At 40.0% G+C, this 25,946-nt stretch overlaps 1 protein-coding gene across 1 annotated transcript; it reads left to right on the top strand.

Annotated features, from left to right (window-relative positions):
- Positions 1 to 7,587: 7,587 nt before the first annotated feature.
- On the top strand, positions 7,588 to 24,405 carry LOC124171694. Its single transcript, XM_046550951.1, has 5 exons — positions 7,588 to 7,694; positions 14,326 to 14,452; positions 15,811 to 15,966; positions 19,100 to 19,249; positions 24,173 to 24,405. Exons 1-5 carry the CDS (start codon positions 7,647 to 7,649, stop codon positions 24,283 to 24,285), a joined length of 594 nt encoding a protein of 197 aa, XP_046406907.1. The 5' UTR covers positions 7,588 to 7,646; the 3' UTR covers positions 24,286 to 24,405.
- Positions 24,406 to 25,946: the final 1,541 nt, after the last annotated feature.

Here is a 25,946-nt window from a genome sequence, read left to right as displayed (position 1 = left end):
GACTTGAATTTGTTTGTGGAGCCTAGAGATTTCAAACTTCCACTTGCCTGTAAGTACGTTTTTGAATAAATCCCCGAACATCTTTTTCAAAATAGTTATTTTAATTTATATTACTAATTTTTGCTGAAAAAGTTCTTAGCATTTCTTTCCTAACTAAAATAAATTAAAGCTTAAATTATCAAATGACACTGTTTAAATTCCAATCGATACGACATATACAATATGTTGGAAGTAAGGAAATAAAACTTTGTAGGGCTCACTGTTATTTAATTATGGGCACGACCCGGGTTTCGTAACTTGGTTACATCGTCAGGTTGACGATGACCTGACGATGTAACCAAGTTACGAAACCCGGGTCGTGCCCATAATTAAATAACATTGAACCTTACAAAGTTTTATTTCCTTACTTCCAATGTGGAGAGGTTTCACAAAGTAAAGCCTGAAGTTATTAGTTATATACAATATGCATTCAGAAAATCGTATGTGGCAGTGCAGCGTACACAAACCAACAGAATATTTATCGATATCAGGTGTACGATATTTTATATCTCCTAAGTTATTCATACCCGACGCTCTTGCTCCGCAGATTTAGAACCTCATGATTCAGCTGTCATTCAGTGTGTTGCAAACTATAAACTATCGCTTTTCTTAATTTCGAAATGACTATACTTTCCTGTAGGATAATAAATTATATGGGTTTTAAGATTAAGAAAAAATTAGGAAAATAAGGTGAGCAATATAAGCATTACTTTTCCGTTGATCATGGTCAGTAGTAAACAGAACTTGACCGTGTAAAATCCAGAGTTGAAATCATTAAGGCCATCCACCTGCCTTTCGATGTAGGTAATGTCTTTCTGATTTTGTAACTTCTTTCGTCTCTTTTTTTCACCTAAAGCGGATGGGATGACAAAATCGTGTCGACGTCGGCCGTGGATTTTCCCATATAGTGTCACCTAAAATTGTAGAGCCCAGATGTGAGAAGTGCCTCTGGTGGAAGTTAAATTTTTTATCAAAAGTTTAGAGATAAATGTAATTAACCAAGAGAAAGTGGAAATAAGACTTGAGTCGTTACCTGTAGCTTCGTTAATCAAACTAAGAGATACAAGGGAACTCATGAATAGGAATTCGTCTACAGCATCCACTTGTTGCCACATTTGTTTATATTGAGAGTGGCCCAAACTTCCATAAAATCCGTACTTAGAGATTAATGTGTGGTTCACCACACATTTTAATTCTTGAGAGGTGGAAGTGGTGGCTAAGCAGGCTATTGTTCCCGATATGGTGTGGGTCAGTGGTGCTTGAAGGTTTACTTCGCACATGGTCTCGGTTATTTTAATTCTTTCGTTATAAAAGTCATTTTTTTGTTAGCGCTATTCTGTCGTATCCGGGATACAAACCGTGTCAATGGCTCACAGCTGTACTACGGAAAGACCGATATTGACTCTTGGTCAACTCAGACGCAATCATCAATGACAGTGCCTCTTCCACTGTCATCTCAGTGTGGACCTTTTCACTCGTCCTCCACTTTGAAAGAACTCTCATGGCCCGAGTGGGGGTCGTAGTTGTTATTTCTGAAATTAGGTGAGCTGCCGCAGTGTCTCCTCTTTCTCTCAAACTCACAGATGCCGCGAGAGCAAGCCCAACAGTAGTAGCAGTAGTTTTTAAAGTTTGAATTTTCTCCTGCGTGATATTATACATGAGATGCGACATTTTTTTGGCCGCCCGGGAATGCATAGCAAATATAATATGAATTTTGTAACATGAAGCTATATTTAATTCAATCAATTTGAGAGGAATATATTTTTAGAAAAAAACAATACCAACCGGCTGTCGTTGAAGTATCGGGAAAGTGATGCATAACAAATTCTGGAAATGTTATGGATTCAGCGAGCCAACTTTTGTATGTCAGGAAGTTATTGAGAAATTTCAGAGCATCAGGGTCTTGTCTTAAATTCAGCCTGCGCGAAAAATAATGCAGCAAATATTTTTTTCCCGAGTGAATAATTTTTTTCCCAATTCCAATATTATTTCATTACTTCATTGGCATTTTCTATTGAGTGGCGGATGGAGCCTATGTAAAATTTAGAAATAATAAATTTTTCGAACCTATGGTTATCCAATGTCCTAATGAGTACACGGGGAAGAACGTATGGTAAATGTGTAAAAGACATGGTAATCTATAAGTCAAAGTAGAACTGAGGGTATGATACACATTTTAAAAAAGCTAGATGTTCCCGTGGAAATACCCCCGTTAAGACGGTCAAAGGCTCCACTCCGCGGTGTCATAAAACGACCGTTTTCGAAGTAGAATCCTGAGGGTCAGGGATCGGAGAGTGAAGAAGGTATAAGGGTCTCAGCTGGTATCTTTCTGGTAGGTCTTTTTGTATGAGTCCCAGGAAAACAACTCACTTTTTCGAGGTTTGAACGCTTTTAATAGAAGTATGGTCTTCGATCGTATCCAAAGAAAACGAAATCAACTTCGATGAAACGTGCAATTACATCACATGAAAAACCTCCACTGTCTTCACCATAGACCATTTGAGAATCGGTGTCTTGAAGAAAAACATAAAAACGGTGAATGGTGAGCGTTAAAACCCATACAGCTTCAATAACCTTACCGCGTCGCGGCTAATCCAACTCCCGACGCGCGGAGACGAACCCTGCCGTGCGGTCGAAAAATCAATGTCATTTCCGGCGACGCAAACTTATTTCAAAGAAAACTGGATAGAAACCTTAAGAAATCTTCAACAAATGCTCTCATATAAGTTACTCCGCGCGACCTTGCCGAAAACCTATTTGAAACTCTACCTAAATGTAAAACTTTGTCGAAAAACAGTATCCGCCATTTTGTTACTGCAAGGTAAGAATTTATGGACGGTATTCTTTAAGATTACGGAAAATTAAAGAAAAAACACCATTCCAACAGATTATGTGGTTTTTTATTTCGCAAGAATCCACCCATAACTTCACCATCCACTTACTTTGGAAGATTTTCAGAGAAAATTGAAGACGGGCGTTTTTATGGAAATTTGCTCACGTTTGAGCCTCTGTATCTCAGTAACGGGTAGGATCTATGTCAAATGAAGTACATATCCATAAATTTCAATCATTTCTGAGTATACCTGCGAAGTTTCAAGTTTATAACTCAGAAAAAGCCATTTTGTAATTTTGTCCGGCTTTTTCCGATTTCCGCCCACTGTGCTGCGTCCCAAGGTGATAGAAACTATCCTTTATCACCTTGCCTGCGTCCGTCCTCGTCGGCTATTGCTGGCATACTGGTTAGAGATGCAGGCTACCTCATGTGCTAACCTAACAAGTTTTTACCCACCCTTCCACCTCAGTTAAGTGGGGCTCGTGGGTGTCTACATACTTTTGAAAACGATAGTACAAATTTTTCATTGGGGTGCCTGCTAAAGGCAACTGAAAGGCACCTTTAAAGCGCCTTGAAAAAGGTGTAGGTAAGGTACTAGCGCCTGCACTTGAAAGGCACCCTCAAGGCGCCTTTTGGAGGCAGTGTCGTATGTGGGGAGGTGTTTGGGAAATGAGAAGGATGACAGTGGGGTGATATACAACAATTTAAACTGAAACACAGTGGGTGCATTCAGGGGGAGTGATCACTGCTTGGTCAGTGAGCGGACTATGACGCCAGCGACGGGTCGCTAACAGTTCTTTACGAGTCGCATGATATTTATTGGAAATACCTTTTTTGTCGATCATCCAAACATTTCGTTGGGAATCTGGTGGCTGGCGTTGAAATGTTGAAAAAAGAGGTTATAGAACCAAAATGGACGTATTTCCCATGTTTAGAAAGCAATACCTTCACATTGGCTAATTCCGTGAGATCCGCTTTGTCTTAAGTTTCTTGAATGAGATTTAATAATTGATCAAGGACGTCACCAGACGTTGTTATTACTATCACAATAAACTGTTTGTGAACATTGGGTGACCAATGATGAAGTTAAATATCCCAGCATTCCGGGACGTAGTGTTGCGGATGTTTTGAAGAAGTGCTGGTTAACCGGTCAAATTAAAAAAATGCTGGTGTTATCGTACTAGCCAAATCTGACATTACTTTTGAAGTGAGAATTGTGACTCATGAGCTTCTAATTGAGGAATGTACTTTGAATGTACTCGGGTTACTGTTCCTGCTGGTGGAAAACAAATTTTTGTTATCTCTTTTTATCGTTCGCCAGCTAGTAATTTTAAGGGTTTTTAAAATCGCTGAACAACTTGCCTGATGCCAACTTTTTATTGACCCAATAGATTTAATATTTTTATATGACTGGTGATTTTTATATACATTTGCTCACAGATCATACGAATGGGGATGAATTCGTCTTTTGAAACGTTACAATTTAAATGTGATATGCCTTCTCAACATACTTCTCTATTCTGCTATCGCATTGGACCACATCGAAAATTGCCCAGTTAATTGGTGAATGTCTCTGCTTTATCTTATGACATCCCTGATCACTATCCTGCGTTTGCTGAATTCAACTGTGCTTAACCATAAAAGCCTTTTTATCGCTGCATTATTTCCTACTCCCTCAACAATACCTCACACTTCCCAGTTATTCTTAAATCTGATCCTTGGACTGTTTTCACTACATATGATTACAGTGACAGATTTAGTAATTTTTGACATTAATTTCTTGACTAAGTCAACCCTTCCTTCCCACTTAACAGCCAAAAAAGTGTCACGATGTGTTATGAGAAAGAGTTTACACACTGACGAAGTTCGTCTACGTTATTATTACATGAAGAATCTTGCTCAAAGTTGAAAATTCAGTGATGGTATTGAACAAAATCTGATTACAAAGGAAAGAGAAGTAATACCTGGCCATGACACTTTCTCAATTATGCTAAGCATTCTTAACGTAATCATGGGATTCAGTGTGAAACAAACAAGCGTAGTGCGCAATCTCTCTCGCTCACCTAGCAGATATGCCAAGGGGGAACAAAGTCCGCATAGGTCTCAATCACACACACACTCAGGTGTACGAAGCTGCTTCTCTCTTCCCATGAATTTCATTCCCGAGACCCCTAACGAGGAATTCCTTTTTCATTGTATCTGATAAATATGTGGTCTCTGCGTTTGTCGAACGAAGAGCAGCAGTTCTTGATATCCCCAGAAATTGTTCCTCCACTGAACTGGAATGCATAAAATGTCTACGAGTTCCTATTAAGACAGTACTCCTATCAGCATCAGCCTTTCCCTGCGGATTGCACTTATCTGCCTGGAATACGACGTCTTTTTCCCGAAAACCATTCAAATGTGAAAAAATACGCATTCTAATATTATTTATTGTCATTATTACTGAATGAACTGTAAATTAAACCGGAATTGGCAACGGTGATGCCGCTACAATTGGCGAACTTTGGTTCCGTTTAGCCATAAAAACTCACTCAAATATTTAGCAAATAATTTTAATGCATTTTATACCGCCTTCTTGTAGATAGGAAGTGACGAATGGTCAACATCCATTTCCTGGGCAGAAATAGGGGATCTGAAATGGGAAATGAGAGTATCGATCCAGCAAATTAAAGAAAACCTTTGCGTAATAAGTTTGTTATATTCTTTTTTATTTATAGAACATCGCATTCGTAATCCAGTGCACGTAATTCGAGCGCTCATTGCATTTGTCATTTGAACACTTAATTAGTAGAGCATGTTTTTTTTCACACCCATGAATTTATAACCTGGTGTTCTGAATCTTTGTGAGATTTTTCCGGCTCTTCCGTGCTTGCCTTCAATGGCATCCTCCGCTCCCCTCCCCATCCCCATCATTCCCCGGACTGCAGCCACACCCAAACGGGAAGTCCATTAGCTGATCGCCTCCCGCCCACCTTATACCACCCACCACGCACTCTTTTATGATGGCGCACGCCGCGACTCTCTTGTCAGCACTGGGGGGTGCTCAAATATGACTTCAAAACACATCGCTGGCGAAGAATTTTCGGCAAACCGGTATTTCCTACATTTTTTCCTGCATCAGTTAGCTGGAAATTAATCACCTTTAAACGCAAATTAATTTGGTATAAAAACGAATTAACTTAAATTACAGGAAAAGGGATCGGTATTACTTCACTGATCGCTTACACTGTGATCGAGTAAAAATTCAAGTTCGTACTTGAAGGCGCATTTTTATTTTTGTACGGATGGAGTACGCTTGAAATTAAGGCATAGTTGTGCATTTTTTTCTCAATTTTACCTAATTAAAGCATTATTAGCACTCACTCATTTAGGCTATGCATTTTAAATGTGACGTGGTAGTGTTGGCCACCATGGATACTTAAGAATTATGAAGCATTGTTACTTGCTGTGGGATCAAGAGTACTTGAACTTATACTATGTTTGAATGGCGATATCTTTTACCCAGTCAAATTCAGAAACGTTACCTACTGAAAATATTGATTTTCAGCTGTAATTGACCTGTGCCCACTGGGTGATGGTTGAAAAATGGCCAAATTTCAGCTCATATATTTAGTTTTATGCTCATTTCCCGTAACACATAAGTTAGAAGTATCTGTAAAACTTGCTAATTATTAATTTAAAGTGAAGAAAAATGCTAATATTTGAGTCCCTAATAAGTTTTATACTCCCAGTTATTTCTAAGATTAAATACAAAAATAATCTAAAGTATTTACAATTTTTTCTAATGGCCACGATTAATGGTAAATACACTTGGCATTAGATTTCAGTCATCAAGATTGAGACATTTAATTAAGATTCATAAGGATATGAAACGGTGCCCTTACGGATGACCCATGCATTATTATTGTATGCACTCAAAATAAATTTGATAACCCACTTCACTAACATAATTTTATAGCAAACAACAATTAAATGTGTACTTGGCTCTAACGAAAATCAAGGCCTCCAGTCGTCGCGGGAAAACATCATGCATCCGTCTATTCCAAATGGTAATGATGCAAAATGTCATTGATTTAGCTAAGCTTTTGACTCTATGATTTCCTTTGTAGCTACTTATGAATGAATTCCTCAGCTGCAACACTCAGTGCAGTAATTCTATTTACGTGAGACCCCTTTGATAACCTCTTCAAATGCCACCAAATATGAAGACATTGTGTGGAGTGATTACAAAATATTACAAAAAAAATTACAAAAAAATTAATTAAATTATTCCTTTATATCTTTCAATTCCTATTGTGTTAATGAGTTAAAGTTATATTCAATAAAATTCCAAATATTCCGAGATAAGCTGGGTGTTTTTGAATAATAAGATCAGTTATTAGATGTAGAATTGCGTTGAATGATAATCAGCAGTGTTTTAAGCTAGCGTCAGTAGATAATTGTTCGTCTAAAAGTAAATTTAACGAGAAAGATCCTGAAAAAACTGGGGTATGTTATAACTGCCCTTCACCGCATGGGCGAGCAAAGATCGTTATGCAGCCGGGGACGGATTATGAATCGTATCCTTTTCTGCAGAGCAGATAATTGCTCGTCAAACATTAGATTTAATGGGAAGGGTTGGGCGGTGGTGCATTGTGGCAGCGTCCCTTGACACAGCCGTGTTGACTGGGGGTGGGTTTGGGTGGGGCGGAATGAGGAGGGCACCTTGCCTCGGCCCTTGGCAGTCATGGCATAGCCGTGGGTTGCGAGCGGTCGCTTAGAGCACGGCAAGATGGTGTGCCCCACGCTTGGCAGCGATGCTTACCTCGGCCCCACCACAGTAAGTATTTTTCTCGCGGTTATTTTCATTTGACGAATGATATAGTGGATATTTAAGCCTAACTTCGTCTTTCGACTTATATAGTGGATATCGAAGCCTGACGTGCATATTACTGAATAGTTTGATGGGAAGGAGTTCTTTGAGCACACTCCCCAGAGGCAGTGGCGTGGGAGAGGGGTGGGAGTCTTATAGCCTCCCCCATTCGGTCGAAAATTTTGGAAATTAAAAAAAATATAATCAGTAAACAATAGTGTGAAACTTTGGACCTTTCAACCCGTACTTCAATGTAGTGCCACAACAACCTCTATGAACCAGTTGCTATTAAAATGACTTGCTACATGTACATAGCAATCCTTTACAATTCTGTCCTTGTCATAAGTGAATTAGCCTAAAATCGATGGACCATTTTCGAGGCTCTGGGCCACTTTCAAGGAGCACGCGCCTGTACCCTCCACCGCCACTGCCTGCGTCGTATGGTTGAGCCGGAGCGAGGAGGTACTGCTTGGTTTGGTTCACTGCTTGCAGACAATGCTACACGAGTAATCAATCGCAGTCCAGCGTAGCTGAGTTCTCTTCGTATAATTTATAAGCGTCATAATGACACCGTGACCCCATTGTTCACTCTATTTACGGTTCTGCAGCAGATTTCGATATTATATTTCCATTCCCCATCAGCATGAACAAAACTTCGATAGAAGTGATCATAATTTCGATGAGTTTATTTATTCATTTTAAGTAATTTTCACATACAGCCTTGACGCCAATTTACACTGAAATTTTTAACAATGACATGAATTAGACACAATACAATAACAACATAAAAGCAAACAAAGAATTAACCAGTGGGGAAAGTATAACAATCAATTGGCAGACATATGGGACAGAGCTTGTGCGGTGAATTTTTTGCACGACAGGCAAAAAGGATCTATGGAAGGAGGGAGCGAATTTAGGAGGGAGGAGAGGCGATATAAAGGTGAGCGCTTGGTCAGGGAGATTCTGGGAATAGGGAGGTGGAGTAGGGAGAGCGAGCGGGTGGAACGAGTCGGTATTCTAAAATTTAACAGAGAGAGGAGTTCAGGGCAGTCAAAAGTCGAGTTTAAGATATTGTGTAGAAAGTTGAAGTGTAGTTTAAGTCTGAGATTTTGCAGATTAGACAAGGAAAGAGAAGACAATACAGCATCAGAGGACGTATTGCGTAAATGAGGGACTCTATGCATAACTATTTTGGCAAAGGAGTGGTGGATGCAATGAAGGGATTTTAGGTTAGTCGGGGCTGACATGGACCAAATGGGAGAGCAATACAAAACTATGGGAAGGATAATCGTTGAGAAATAGGAGTGGGGTGCAATGGGATCCTTAATTTCCGTGAAGCGGTAAAGAAGGCCTAGCAGAGACATGGCTGTCTTTTTTACAGTCTGAATGTGTTCGGAGTAGTTTAGTTTGGGGTCGGTTATAACGCCCAAATCTTTCATCGTCTTAACTCTGGTCAAGGGAGATGAATTAATGGTGTAGTTGAAAGTGACGGGTTGTGTTTTTTAATAATACATCCTGAAAGGACGATATAGCGTGGAAAGTGAAGGGGTTAACAGACCATTGACACAGATCACGGGCACGGAATCTTGGGTGTGTCCATGGGTGTTTTAAACCTCCCCTGATGATCGAAAAAAAAACGCGTCAATTTTTCTTTTTAACCTTTTTGCCTTGAAATTACGAGGGAAATTTCAAGGCTCAGTATGCTTGACAATATTCATTTTTTCATGTAAAATATTTCGCATTTCAACCACATTCTACCTCCTCACGGTGGTGACAATTCAAATTATTATGTATGCCTTCGCCTGGAATTGGTGGTCTTTGTCCTATGCGAGTGGATTTTGACGGGCGCCTCATGTCTACGCTTCCCTCACCCTCCTCATTCGCTTGCTCACGCTCGGTACTGTATACGAAGCGCAAACGTTTGTGTGAATTGCGGGTCAGTCATATAGAGTGCACTTTTAATCGCTGGCTGTCAATAAGATTGGGAACAACACTTAAAGATTTCTTATTTTATAAGACAGTAAGGTTCATCTTATTCTCATGGCAATTGTAAATATATAATTTCATTATTTCATTTTCACGAATGTCATTGCTACTTAACTAATTATTCGACGCCATTTGTGGGGCTATTACGGGCACCTTGCTATTCGCGCGCCTGTTGTTGCAATCGGATTTAGTTCAATAATGTTGTGCAAAGTTACGAAGCATTGGAATTGCTGTGTTTACACGCGCTTCGTTTTCTTTGAAGTCTCTCAGAATACGTCGATAGTTGTCGTTGATTTATTGACACAAGTTTGTCTTATTAATTCATCATATGTTAATTATGAGTGGAGAGCTGCGTCAAACCACTCTTAAGGCCGTTTTCCACGGGGCACGGAATTGCGCAGCTTAGAACTGCATTGATTTCTAAAATGGCGTGGAATTGCGCGAATGCATGAACGAAATCAGAACAAGGGCTATTTTGCCATCTCACGTCCACGCATTCTCGCATGTGTTCTAGCAATTCACCGCTTTACACGACGCAATTTTGACTGCGCCTTCGTACACACGTCAGATTGTGCAAGTACGTGCCCCGTGCAAAACGGCCTTTAGGAATGTTGACGAGGGAGGATGATGGTACTTGCTTAGTGGGACACAATTTTCGAAAGGACGTATTTCTGTCCTATAGCAATTAGACACCAGTGCAGAATTTTATATTTGATTGGTTTGTGAAGAGTGGAGGTAGTCGTTAGATCGGGATATTTTGTTTTGTATTCACCGAAGATGGAATCTTAATACAAATCTGATCTAATCTAAATGAAATTCACACGTATGATGGTAGTCACCCGCAAATGCATTCGGAGAGCAAGAGGTACACAAAATAGTTATAATTCGCCCTGATCTAGACTCGAATCGAGGTACCTCGAATGTGTGCCATTAGCTGTGGGCAATTGAAAGTACTTGCCATGAATTCCGGGGTTCCTGGTCCCAGCTCATTTCTAGATGATTGTTTTCAGTGGAATTCCCGCTGACATAAATTTGTGCAGATATTGACGTAAACAAGTGGTGTCGCATGCTAAGTACCAGTGGCACAGCGAGGGAAGGTTTTGGGGGTTAAACCCCCCCCCCCAGAGCTCAGACAAATATTTAAGTTTAATCCATTTTACGTAATTGGATTGATCTTAATAATAGAATAGTGTAAGGATTAATAAAATATCCCTCAGAAATCCGTAGAACTCACCATTTTGAACCGTTTATCTTAAAATTCCGCAATTTATTAATCTCGCACCCATCGCTTATCCTGGTGGGTATTCCATACCCCCCACACACCCCGGTATTAGTTGCACCTAAACCCCCCCAGCCTCGATTCCTGGCTGCGCCCCTGCTAAGTTCATCATCATCATCGGTCAATAGTCCTGAGATTGGTTGGACGCACCTCTCCTCTCAGCTAATCGGTTCCTTTTGACGAATTTCTTCCCTATCACATTCATTCTACGCTGAGATGAAGCGGCATTTTCTCTTTGCCTCTTCCCTACTTCCCTTCCGTGTTAGTCGTCAGTCAATACTCATGTCTCAGATCCGTCTTTTTCAGTGAACATTTCTACTCTCTGTAACCAATAAATACTCCTTTTTATCTCATTCACATTAAGACTATTATTACTTATCTCGTCTATATTTTATCTTCATCAATCTTCGTAAGAACTTCCATATGAATGCTTCATTCTTTGACTTCTCTGGTGCTGGTATCGTCTATGCGTAAATGCCGCCAAGAAACATGCTCTCGTGTCAACTAGGATTGTTTCCTTTCCATTGGTTTTCCAGCCCTAAGTAGAAACTTATTTTGTCATGACTGTCCTACTCCCGTTATTGCTGAATGATCGGCTTCTTAGCCAGTTTCACTTCCTTAAGCCATCTCTTATTCAATGCTGACTTTCGCTCTCATGTTGTGAACATACATCTTGCTCAGATAAAAATATCTAGGTAGTATTTTTTTCTGAAAGTACTTTGGAGTAGCCTAGAAAGAGATGTCTGTAGCCATTGTGGAACTGGGAAGAAAGTGAAACCTCGCTCCTGACCAGTTTATTCTGCGATGGGGTGGAATTTAAAATAGTAAGCTAATTAAAATTTAAAAGTTTAATTATTATGAACTTTGACAAAAGGCACATTTGTACCAGCAACTAGAGATTTCAAGGGGCCTTGCAAGTGTAGACATTTTAGCTTCTCTTTCAATGGATTATGATGAAGAGGAGGTTATGATGCTGTAGTACGTAAAAGCGCATTTCTGATAATCCTAACTCGGTGGAGTGATTTTTTTCTAGGAATGGTTGGCATTAGTTTATTTTGTTCATTCACAGTTGCAAAATTGGAATAAATTAATGGCGCCATATTATTTTTTCATAAAACACAGATTTTACGCAAAAATGTGCTCACCGAGCAAGATGGGGGCCTCAATTTCCGCTGGAGATGTATTGCAACCTCTAAATTCATGCAATGTGACACAGGTTACTCAGTTATTCCTGGAAAGTTTCCATATTCCATATTTCCCAGATTCCATACCAGATTCAGACAAATAAATATTGCGGGTCAGTTTCATCCCAAAATACTGGCTAGTTATAAATCAGAGTGCAGACCAGTTAGCGGGCTTAAAAATTTCCAGTGCAGCTGCAAATAGAAATCCAGACTAAAAACAGACCAATGATATTTCAGCTTAGTTACACCAGATAATCCATACCAGTTACTTCCACCTCCTCACCAGTAACTAACCACTTAGGGTAGACTGGGTACGGTTGTGCCAGGATACGGTAGTGACAGACGTCGTTTTAGCAAGAGTATAGGGAATAGCGGACTAGGCAAAGGGAATAGAGGCAGCTTGCACGTCTGAACCTGTGTCACAGTATTGCGTCAGCAGTTGCACGCCGTAAACGCTAGCAGGGGCCATATTGTTTCCAAAAGTCAAAAGTAAGTATTTTTGTTCGATTTCTTTTGATAATTGTTGTTACATGAATTTAGATAGAATGTTAAGTATTTTTACTCGATATTAGAAAGACATTATTGGTTCAATAGTAGCGATTACTTTGTTTGTAAGTTATTTTGTATTGACATGGCGTTTGTTTTTTGCACAAGAATGCTATGACATTGTACGGTTGTGACATTTTTCCTGGGTTCGGCTGTGACACGAGTAAAATTTGTTTTTTGTTTTAGATTCCCAAAATATGCGTGAGAAAGACAGAAAAGAGAAAAGAGAAATATGTAGCGTATTGCAATATGAATATGGTGACAAAGAAGCGAAACGCTGAACTTGTGTGTGAAGGGCTGCGGAAATGCACGAAGTTAATCGCAAGTCTTTGGTAAGAGATGTTCGTAAACGCGATAGCCATGGCGCAGGCGAAAATGAAAATATTTTCAGCATGGGGTATATCGCTCATAACAAAATGTTTTCGGCAGAGCAAGTGCAGCAGTTATCAAAATACTTCACACGTAGCGCTGACATTTACTTTTGAAGTCCCTCCTTATGGACTCTATATTTTGATAGAATTATTTTAAAGCATAACTAGAAATGTTTACTCAACTTTTAACTAATCGTTAATGAAGACTGAAGTATTACCTATAGAATATGTGAAGACTGTCATTATAATGTTAAATGCTATACTGCCTTATTAGTTGTAAGTGATTCAAGTGTTCCCATATTTTATTTCTTTCGTTATTAAGTTGTAATTTTTCAGTAAGAAGACACTGCTGTATTATGTCAAATATTTCTTACAATTAAAGCGATTTCAGACCATTTTCGAGTAATTTGGAAACCTATCACTACCGTCCCGAAGTACTGTCACAACTGCCCTTAGGGTGTGGTCGGTTGTGACACTTATAATGTTTTTTTATAACTTGCTCCTATGAGCTAACAATTGTGTTCAGGTTACAATTTTAGTATTTAAATGTGTATTAATGTACAAATTACATTAATAAACACTCTTAGTTCAGCTTAATAGCATACTTACAGAACTAAGGGCGATCAAATGAAAATTGTCACAACTGTACCCAGTCTCCCCTACACACAAAAAATTACCCGTATTCAATTATTCTATTGAGTACTTTGTCATATGGTGACAAAGAAAATGGAAAATTTTGAAGTCCGCATTTTAGCCACATAGGTGTCGACACATCTTCCAGTCGATCTGGAGGCCTAAAGCGGACGCTGCGCATCGATATGTAGGCACTAGAAATGAAGCTAAGTGCGGAATTCAAAATTTTTTTTCATGTATCTTCATTAAAAAGCTGCCGCAATATAACCTCGGAATTTACTTCCTCTATTATCTTGCTACTCATATCAGGGAAGTTTTAGTTTCACTTATTGATGTAGTGGTATCAGTATAGTGAGTTTTCCTACAAAATAAGATGGGACACTCCGGAAATCAATTTCTTCTAACAACTGCTTAGAACTCCGGCTCAGCTAATTTCAGCGCCAGTCCACTCGTACTTTGAATGCATATATTTACGAGGTATATTGTCTACACATTTGGCGGAAATTGATAATTTTATCATATCCTCGAAATTGAGACACGAAAGGAATTTTTCTCCACATTTTTTGCGTCATGTAATGTGAATATAATTGTTTTCTCAGGATTGTATTATGGAGGAGACAGGCGAGGCAACTTACATTGACGACGGTTGGTTGGAAGCTTATGCCATCGCTGAATTTCGGGTTTGGCAGATTCTTCTCTTAGGAGGAACTATACTCACAACCATAGGTAAAGTGTACCCTTCATTTTGGCGATATATTATTGAAAACTATTTTCACTGATGCCAACACTTTACGAGAGCCATTGCTCACGATTGAGTGCCAAACGTATTCCTTGGGATTTGTCATAGAAACGTATTTAATGTTTCATATCACACATTTCTGAAATGAAATACATGGAAAGTTCGATCAAATTGTGTTCTGAAAGTAGTTTGAGGTAGATTGAATACTTTACGCAATAAAATGGAGTTAATGTAGGAGTCATGCATAGCATAAGGAAACCAGTATTAATGCATTATGAAAAGTAGAGAGACATTCAATACAAAAAATGCTTCCACGTAACCGTGCATATATTTTTGTATGTAGGAGAAAAGTTGCAAATGCTGATCTAGTTTCCGTAGTTTTCGCTTATGATTTTTCAAATAATATTGCGCCATTTACTCCCTCCACCGTTTTGGAGAAGATACCGGCATTATTGCTGAACGAGACGACCCATGAGTCCCTCGTTTTCCGACTTCGAACGTTTTGAGGCCCCTTTCCCAAATTTTAGTGAAAAGAGAGTTACTCTTTTTCACAGTAAATTCCATGTATTTGAGAAATCAACCGCAAGAAATATGTCAGTACTTTTCGTTGATCAGATAAATACTTAAAAGCAATAATTGAGTATTATTATAACTTTATTTAAGACAAAGTAATTTTTCGACCCGCACCAATAGCCATGTCACTTCAGCCGCGCCTTCATCACAAAGTAAATAGTATTAGTGTCTTTAATTACCAAACATTGCAACTAATTTCTTGTTAATGCAGATTTGAAGATATCGCTACATTTATTTTTATTCTTAAAATACCTTCAGATCTTTTCATATTAATATTCACAAAGTGGCTAGCGAGCGCAGTTCACCGATTGCACCTCCAAACGCCCATCAGACCGCCCGCAAGCGCTGTCCCTCCTCGCCGCCACCGACCAAAATTTAAACGACGCCCATCTCTAGTCTAGGGTGAGCTCCACCCTCACCTATCCGTATTATCCTTCGGGTTTAGGCAATAAGTGAGTTAGCCCAGTGGTATCAAATTTGGGTTAAACCTGAATCACGTGTGACGTCGTCGGCCCCTATCGGTGTCCTAGCTAGCCCCTGGTATCGAGGTTAGAAATATGCATGCGAGGAGGTTACACTCGATCATGAAATTCTGGTTTGGGAGGAAGTGGCGGTGGAATCAGTAGGTACCTTTCTCAAATGAAGTTGAGTAAGGGAGAGAAAAGTGAAGATCGCTGGCGGGTATCTCGTAGATCCAACTGATGAGCTGTCAGAGCTAACAGCTTGTCTGGATGGTGCGGTGTGTGTGTGTGAATGTGCTCTTCGTCCGCAGTGACGTTCCTGTGCTGCTGCATCCGCTTCCGCATCCCGCGCACCAAGCAAGAGATTGAGTCGGACTGGGAGCGGCGGGAGATGGCGCGGGAGTTTGAGCGACGCATGAAGAGAGTGGTGCGGCCCGACGAGGGATCCAAGCTGGACCTGAGGAAAGGTGCGACGCCTCCCCCTGCCGCTCCCCCGTGGCGCTCTGCCGCTCCTCTGCCCCCCACCACCACCCCCTCCCGCCCGCCCCATACTCTGTGCATAGTCCATGCTGGTCACTGTGATGGTGGCATGCTGTGGCGATGGAAGTCATCGGCCGTTTCATTTTTAATTGCCGACACTGATCGATTATTGTTATTTGTCGATCGTGGATGGCAACTGGTCGTTCGATAAAAAATCCTGGTTTACACGTCGAAGTTGATTGATATAGCAGTGGCTAAGAACGACATGTCGCTAATATTAGTGCCCCATGAGTGCCAATGCGCTTAGTGGTGGCAAACAAAATAAGTGGCAGTTGCGAAGAATAAATAATTTCATCTCTTTGAAAGAAAAAAAAAATTGCTTACCCTGGATCTCTAATAAAGGGTAAATTGAAATAAAAAACTATTTTTATTATTTGCCTGTTTAGTTGAATCAACATTTTCCGGTTGCGATGTATCCTTAGGCATCGTCTCCTACCGCTTTCAATGATGAACATCTTCAAATTCGCTGATAGATCAAATGAAGAACTCAATCGATTAGTAGTCTCTTCACTGTGCTTCGCAGCCGCAGTCCACGTGTGCGAATCGATCTTATCTGTCGAATATTACAGTAGTCAACTTCCAAGTGTAAAGCCAGATTAACTGCCGTTGAAAGTCGATAAACATCGACAATCGATCAGAATTGGCAGTCACTGTTTAGAGTTTTCAATGTTTCATTTGCCATCATCGACATAGCAACCCACCGGACGGTGGCGAAAGACACAAATTGAAAACCCCCAAAGCGTGCCATTCGGTCGCCCCATCTCGTCATTTCTCCTGATTCAGAACTCGGATACGTTGGAAAGCATTTTTCTCATACAAAACCTTCACGGGTCCCATGGCGTTCTGTCACATTTGGTCATCTATTCCGCGACAAACATTCAATGAGCGGCAAAGGTGTTCCGTTCCGAGTAATTAAATAGGCAAGCGTTCGAGTGAGCTAAGCTAGCGATAAATACCGAGAAAATCGCTGGAGATAGTCTTGCTTCAAAGCATTGCAGTAATTGTTATGGAAGCGAACGGGTTCTCGATTGAGAGATAGGAGATAGAGCTCATTCCGCATTAAATGAGTAATACACATGACGTAACCTAGTTTGCCGCCCGTGAAAATTATCAATTTTATTTAGGAATTCTTGTCGGGCTGTGTACCACGTTGTTCGCTTCGTTATTTCCATTGAAATTAGAAATGAAGGCAATAACCTGGTGCAAAGCCCGAGAAATATTCCTCATTATAATCCATCAGGAAAAACTTGAATCTTATTTTTTGTCTTTCATTAGCAATAAAATGGGATGGAAATTTACCTTAAGTCCTAATTGCATATTTCAAAAATTGATCACCGTTCATCTTTCTGCATGCAGCGGTGGCGATGTATAACCTTCATTAAGCCCATTTCCTGATATAAGAAATCGTTTTAGGCTCCACCGAGTGGAACTCAGTCATGATCAATTCAGCGAAGTTCAATTGAATTATCTAATGTAGAATTTAGCCCTAAGATAGCCTTTAATTTGATTCATAATTAATTTTTATGGATTGTTTATGTCTGTAGATTCTTTCTAACGATCTGATCGTTGGATTATTCTTCCTCATAGAATAATCCTCCAAGGTCGTTAGAACATTAATTGCTTATGCTTTGTTTCGCTATTCAGTTGGGCCTTCTTCGCTTCTGTAGCGTTGAAGTGTTTTCCCCCGTCCCGTCCCTTCCGCACCTTTCCTCTCCCAGAGGCTCCTATCGCGGAGGCGCCTCTTTCCTTCTTCCCTTCCTCTCCTCCCCCTCCCCGGGTGATCGGGCGTTTAAGCCACGGGCTTGGTTCCCGGCCCCGGTGCGTTGCATCCTCGAAGGGCTCCCCTGAGCCCTCACACGATGTCTGTAGATTCTCATAACCTCACGAGGTCCTAAACTCATTCAATTAAATTCAATTTGCCTCCCTCAATTTCGACCAAAAAATATTACTACTGGTACGGCTACGGGAGAAATATGGAAAATGAGATTTTCCCAACGGCTCAAAACAATAAATTTAGAATTAGATATGGATGAAATAGAATTGGCTTGAGTTAGTTTCGACGTGTAACCAGTATGCCTTCATCTCTAGATCATTTCTAGATGTCGAGGATTCGGATTCAGCCTAGATGTATGTGATACTTCTACATGCCAATAGGAAGAGAGGCATTCACAGGCCTAAATTTCCACATTTCAGGTATAAGGAGTCATTTGAATTCTCTAAATAAGTTTTGAGACTTGCCTGACTACGCAGCATTCCTCGGGGAATCAATCAACGTCAGGTTTCAAATCACTGTGGAATGCATAAAAAAAAAACATTTTTTCTGGCTCTGCTTCAAGCAACATTTCAATGGCTACTGAAAATTTACAGAATCAGAGTTAGGGAACAAATCAAAATTCTGCGTAGAACGTAGAAGTTAGAGATACAACTAGTTCGAGGTTTTCAAAATGGTGGTTTTGAAAGATGACTATCAATATGTGCTTGATATCAAATGATTGGAATGTGGAAATGAATTTAATGCTACGAAATCCATGCGTGTGCGGCTAGCACTTGGCCATTACCTGTGCAGTGAAGCAGTGCGATAATTACCTCTTTCTGCGCATGCTTCTCGCTCCACGTTTGCCATAGCAAGATAAAATTAAGGTCGCGGTGCAAAAAATTATAACACGGATGATGAGAAATACAATAAAAGAAATGAAACATATAAAATCAGGTAATAAATTCATAATCAATTTATCCATACAAAATATATAAAATTCGTTTAGAAAAATTGTTTATATTTTCATTATCTGTTTTATAATTTTCTTTTTTTATTGTTTTATAACCATCCGTGCCATAATTATGTTGCGTTGTGATTTTAATATCCTCTGGTATTCCAATTTTAGCCCTCACGTTAAAGATGAATTAACCGAAAGATTTTCTTTGCTCAAAAAATTAAAATTCAATCATTGACGAAACCTCCAGAAAGATGGAGCTCGTATTTACCATTGTTGTCTGCATCGGAGTGAGCTTTTGAGAGTGGCGTGTCCAGTGTTTGGCTCATCTGTTTTCATTTCGTTCAAGCGTTGGAGAGGGTGCACGCGGATGTGGTCCGCGAGGAAGAGGAGAAGAAGGAGCGAGACGTGAGCATCCGCATTCGGGATGAGCAGAAAGATCCCAAAGCCCATTGGAGAGCTAATCCCATGGATTATGGAGTCAATAATAGTCTTCTGGGTAAGGAAATTCAGCATCTGGTGCTAACCGGCCCCCCAAACCGCGTCGTGTTTTGGCTAATGAACGCAAGCCGTTCACTTCAGAGAGTATTAGAAGAAAAAATAAGTACGCGCTGTGACAAATTTGACTGCCTGCGTTTGACCAAGCGTTAATTAAAGTCCTTTATTATTCGAGGGGTAAACGAATTGCGGCGTCTATCCGTTTCGCAAAATGTGTCTCTAATTTTACGGATTCTGTCGGACCTGGAAATAAAGTGCATTTCCAGGTCCGACATACTCAATGGTAAGCAAACATATATTACTCAATATATATTTGCTTACCATTCAAATTTATTGTACTTGATAATGACCTATATGGTTCGAAACATGTCGTACGGACGAAATAGATCTGTGGAAGTCAACGGGGTCTCCTTTTCATTTTCGAATTTGTAACTTCCACATAGTTGAGCCTAATACCATTGAACGCTCTAAGGCGATGTCAACCGTGTCAACACGAAAAATGTGCAACTTGCTCTTGTGTTGCTGAAGCAACAATTAATGTCTTAGCCTGGAAAGTAATCTCCAGGTCTCTGGCGGCTAGCAAAATAATCAGTGTAAAAGCCCCGTGACATCCTCCGTTCGCAGTAATATTAGGTGAATAGCACCTTGCATTTCGTCCCCCATTTCAGCACTTGCGGATGCCCCATTTCCGCCGCATGTTAGGCCTGAAGTGAAACTTACAGATATTCTATTTCATCAGGCGCTTTAATATGAACTCCATCTACAAGGTATACACTGCGAATGCCTTTCGAAAGAAATGTACTGACAGGCGTTTGCTCATGGCTTAAAAATGTTTAAGCAGAGGCATCTGGTATGGCCTAGAGAAATTGCTGGCCCCCGGGAGTAATAGTGCAAGGAATGTGGGCCATTTTAATCTAGCGCCGGCTCCAAACATTTTCTCATTTCATTTAAAGAACAATTCTGGGCTCGCGATGCAAAATCAGTCGTATGACAAGTCAAGAATAGTCAAGGGATTTCATTATGAGAGGGAAGTCATGGAATACCAGGGAATTTGAAAGGTTAATGTGGAAATGACGGATGTGCTGGCAAAATGATTTTCTAATGATTTTCTCCGCCCTTCACGCATCTCTTCAAGATTTTTGCGTCCCGTCCCAAATAGGGACAGAGGAGAGGGGGATTATGGGAGGTTGGCATGAGGTGTTCAGCCCAGGGAAGCTATTGTTCTGCAGATGCCAAATAGACGACATTTATCTTCTCTTGTCTCATGAAATCAACTCTCTTAACACTTTTGTCTCTTCACTCAACTCATGTGCCTCTGTTTCTTTCACTTCTTCTAACTCCTACACTAATATCGCTTTCTTGGATGTGGACGTACACCTTACTATAAATAACAAAGTCACGTCAAAGCTACTAACAAGCAGCAATACCTCCACTACAATAGCTGCCATCCACCACACACCAAGCGTTCCATCCCCTATTCAAGAGCTTTCTTGCAAATGGTGAGCCTTATGTGACGAGAATTTTTTTTAACTTCCGGTATATTCCTGGGGAGGGAAGACAAGTAGTGCAATGTGCGACGAATTTTTCACAAATGACGCAGGTGATACAAATTGGAAAATAAAAATGATACCACCCCGGCGAAGATGACATTACCCGGAAATTCACTTAATTAATTAGCAAGTAATTATAATCTTCCTCAAATTCGCGTAGTTAGACACAATCCTACATCCTATAGTTTCATCCAGTAAAATATCATCAGACAAACACCTTATAGTGGTATGCAGAAAATCTTGGTCCACATCAGCTGAGAAATAGTAACTCGAAACATTAGTGTTATAGCTAATATTTATGGCATTTTTTAACATAGTCACCTTTTTATTTTTTATTTTTCCTTCTTTGAGCTTTTCCAAAAAGCAACTGCTTATTTAGGCATTTCACTCGAATATAAACTCTTTGCAAAATTAATGCCTTGAGCACTTCACTAGGAATCTGAAGATACCGATTAATTTTCTCAAAAAGTCTGTCGGTGATACTTTTCTTGATGATCTTTTCCGTTTTTTACATTTCCTAAAAAGATCCTTAAAGGCAATTACTTGCTCACCCCACCATTGGGTTCAGTTAAACCCTCGTGATCCAAAAAGGAATGCTATATTGGTGCTCCGTGCTCAGCCGCTAGGTTTTCTTTCCTAATTCTGGGTATTTGCTGCTAAATTTCTTTGCCGCCCACCCAACCAGGTAAAGTAACCCATCTCTCAAATTCAAATTCCATTAACCTCCATAACCTCTTAAAAATCAAATTTTCGCTTGTCATATCTCTCTTGAGGCCTTGATGAATACAATCTTCTGATTGAGCAAATGTGTACTCGGCATGAATGATCAGGAAGCCTGGTTATCATTATTCTGTAATAGGTACAGAGTGAATAGTGTAAAATAAAACCACTGGAAGTTCTACAATATTTCAAAGTAAAAGTGGAGTTATCACATTAAGCTTTTCCATCACATTGGAAAGAATAAACACACAGGCATCCTAAATTCATTAATAGTCGTACCTACTTGAGATTAAAACAGCACGTTCAGTCAAGTTGTATGGAAAACCTCCATTCTTTCTCCTTTGGTATTCCGAAACCATATTCCAAGTCAATTTAAATTAATCCGTACCCCAAATGCTATGTTTTAGTCCTGCATCATTCCTAGATTTTAGTAACGCAAGGTTTCTAAATTAATGCAGCTAATCATACACCCAATTGATTTTTTTCAACACCATTGCTAGCTGGTATGCAATACTAGAACACACCATGAATACATATACATATATTGATGTTAATGGAGATAGGTATGCATGTATTAAAAACTATCAAACAATCATCCAGCCATATTTTATAAATTGAGGGCTTAAGATTTACAATATAACATATTACTGTAAATGCTATAACTCTCCAAAAAACCTGAATTTTACCCTCAACCTATCATCCCAGAAGTTCTTATTTTCCTTTCACATGACTTTATCTTGTTCTACAATTTTACCCTCATTTCACTTTTTATCTTGACTTTATTATAATTGTAGTGAGTTTGCTAGTTTGTAGAATGATTTCGCTTGTGTGACAATTTCTTACCTTGCCACTGCCACTGGGTCAAAAATCTATTTTGCATGCTCAGAAAGAGGTATAGTTAGGGGTATAGTACGGGGTATACGCTACAGGGTTTAGGAGGCAACAAATACATGAACGAATGCCACCAGGTTTCAACATTTTTTTGCCCTCGAAAAATTCATTTCATCCGTGAGGTTTCGTTCGAAGTCCTCATCTTTAAAATGCTCGAAGCACACCTGACCGTTTCCAGGATTCCAATTATCCTATCTCTTACTAGATTCGACACACAATTTCCTTAGACAAGGATCTTTTGGGAAACTAAACTATCCGATATAGTTCTCTCCACTCAGGTCACAAGTTTTATAAAAAAGTTTCGTACACACAGCACCAGAACACCTTTGACCAGGCATTTTAACGCAATTAAAGAGTAAATACTGAAGTAAATTTCTTAACACGCCTAATTGTAGCTCCAAAAGCCTTTCAAAATTTCTTTCAGTGCGTTTTCACAAGTGACTTTAAGCATTAAAATCTCAAAACACTTAAACACGCTTCACTCACTCTTCGCCAGGATCTCTGGGGGAACTGTAAGGAAATGTGGAGCTTCGTGACGTCACTCACTTCCTCCCCCACTATCAACCGAGACCACCACCTCCTCAAGCCACCTTGGGGCGGGCTGATATTTCGGTTGCTTATGTGTATCGCATATGAGCCAAGAGAGCAGGTGCCGCACCTGAAAAACGGGTCTCGTGCAGTTGTCTCCAAACCATGGTCCGCGAAGGCCCTTTTGCCTACGGAAAATACGAGGGAAATTGTACCCTGCTAAGATACGCTCACTCTTACAAATTAGAATAGAGGCGCGCATCATGATTTCTAAGTTCTGATTTTTTTATTTGAGCCTCGAGTGTGTGGTCGTCCCCCAAACTTCTCTTTCATAATTCTTGGTGCCCCAGGGCTGAAAAGTTCTGAGACCGCTGCTCTAATGGATACGTATCATTCCGAGTCCTTCCCAAGGAGCTTGTCTTCTAGCAGTGTCATGCCGCTGGGATATCAATGCTGGCTGAATCCACGACTCGGATGGGCAAACCACATTGGGTTATTTATTCTTGTATTAGTGCTGATGGAGAGACAGAGGCGTCCTCATTTCCCGTCTCATTTTGATGGCTTTCGAGGACCAGAGCGGGGTTCTCATACCACGTGAGTTTATATTCGTGCACGTGTCGCCACAGCCCGCTGGCCAAAACAGAATGTTCAATGCTCCTGTCTGCTCGTCGACATTCACTCTCGTCATCAATCCGTGAGAACTCTCCTTTTTCAGTTCGAATTCCGAGGGATAGTTTTTAATTCGCATTTTTTGCCGGCCTCGGTGGCGGTAGCGTAAAGTCCTCGCCTGCCAATCCGTAGGTCGCGGGTTCGAATCCCACCTGGGTAGGTGATCCCTAACCAGGGCATGGATGTTTGTGTTGTGCGTTGTTGATGTTGAAAAACCCGTTGTAAAGGCCGCAATGTGCTGTTTACGGGTAAATGGGATACAAATAAATAAATATTATCTTTGCTATGATATTAATGGAAGCTGGAGCATACGCTTTGTGGAAGTATATCCACGAAAAGAGCCGGAGACGTACTTATTCTGTATCTTTGGATTGATAATATTGCTTTGGATTTAGCATTCACTTTTTCTGTCTTAGGATATTCAACCTCAGACTTCTTGATATGTCTTGATGAATAACACAAAGGACATACTGAAATACGCTTTTTGTGCGTTAATGCTTAAATCATATTATGATTTGACGATAAATACTAGCCATGTAATGTGTACCTTTTTGCATTTATTTCAGGGAACAACGCTGAGGTGAAAGGAGTTGCAACTAGTCCAGGATTGGGTTGGAAAACGACCACAATGATTGCAAGGGTGTTTTATGATAGAACGACAGCCAGACGAGAGAACTAAAAGCATAATGATTAATACTGTTATACCATGGGATAATGTTAATGTAAGTGGTAGTTTACCACAGAAATGCTTCATCCAACGTGGAATAAAATGAGTTTCGTGGGGTCAAACTCTCAGCAATTCCATTTTTTATTAAACTATTTAAATGGTGTTTTAGCGCACTATATTTAATGAATTTTATACATTTTTATTTCATCACGTGCAAAAGTCGTCATTGTTAACTTTTCTCAAGCACGGTGGAATTCTCCCATGTTCCTGTATAATAAGATTAAATTACGCTTGTATTCATCGATCGTAGTTAAGGATCTCGAGGGTTCTGGACTCATCTTCAAGGACTCGAAGATGCCCCAGGGAATTCACACTTACGAGCCATATTCGAAAGATCAACGACTTTATAAAATCTATCATACAGTCTCATCTGCATTTAATGATTACTATGACAATATTACATTATCATTAACATATGCTATTTTCTGCATGATTTGTTGGAAGAGGCTGCACATTTTAGCCAACCGTGAGTTGTTGATCGTTAAAATGGATGACAAATTTTAAATTTTCTGCCTGGTCAGTGAGCATTGGTATCAGATTTAAATATTTACACTTGCGAATGTGGAATGGTATGTGCTTTGTGTCATTGCATTATGCGACGTTGTTTACTTGGCAGGATTTTTTTAACGTTCCCTTCTTCCTTGCTTGGCTCATTTATTAATCACTCAACAACTTATTTTATTTTCTTCACTTTCCTAAACATGAAAAATACAAAAAATAAAACCTTTGTCGAAATGGCATTTAACGCATTTTAAATATTTATAACCAAAGATAACAAAAGTGAATTTTTAGACTCACAAAAATGATGGAGTACTATTAATACTTTGACACGCTTGAACTTTGAATAGTGCTATTTCCTGACAAACGTTGTTATAATTGATCAACATCCTCTCAGCGCACATTACATGCGGATAGTGTGTCCCATCTTTTTTATCTCTTGGCGTATTTAGAATTGGATGAAAATGTGAATGGTATTTTCTCATTTTTCTTACAGCTTTACCTCTATAAACTGGCTCTGGTGATTAACATTAAGACTTAGATCTTAGTGGCCATCGGTGATGAAGTGTTCTTTGCATTTTAATTGTGGTTGTGTCCGTTAAAAGCAGTCATAGATGGGGATTTGTAGCCGACTGTCAGTTTAGGCCATTTGCGCCACCGGGAAGGAAGCCGGTGGAGAGAAAGCCGGCGTAGGAATTAGCCTGCTCCTATGAGCGAGAAGGGCGAAAGGGGATCCACGGCTAAACATCTCATCCGGGCTGAGTGCATGGAACACTCATGCAGGCATCTGGTTACCTGGGAAAAAATCGCTGCTTCCGCTGGGATTCGAGCATGGGAGTAGGAGGCCAACAGTCCAGCCGATACACCAACCCGAACCTCCCATCTCTTGCCACGGAGTCGGACACGTTTGTGAAGCTAGCCGTAAATATGATTCGTTTCATGGCGTATCATTCTTAAATTTCAAGGGATCCAAGTATATGCGGGTCTTATTTCTGCAGCGTAAGCTACCTCAATGGGAGTGAGCCTGGGGAGAATGCATAAATACTATTGAAATGTAGATGCATGTCTGTCGAAGGTGGCCCCTACAGTACAGCTATTTTTCTCATAATTTTCAC

The sequence above is a fragment of the Ischnura elegans genome, chromosome X (genome assembly GCF_921293095.1).
Source record: "Ischnura elegans chromosome X, ioIscEleg1.1, whole genome shotgun sequence".
Classification (NCBI taxonomy): domain Eukaryota; kingdom Metazoa; phylum Arthropoda; class Insecta; order Odonata; family Coenagrionidae; genus Ischnura; species Ischnura elegans.
This window is presented reverse-complemented; position numbering and strand designations above follow the sequence as displayed.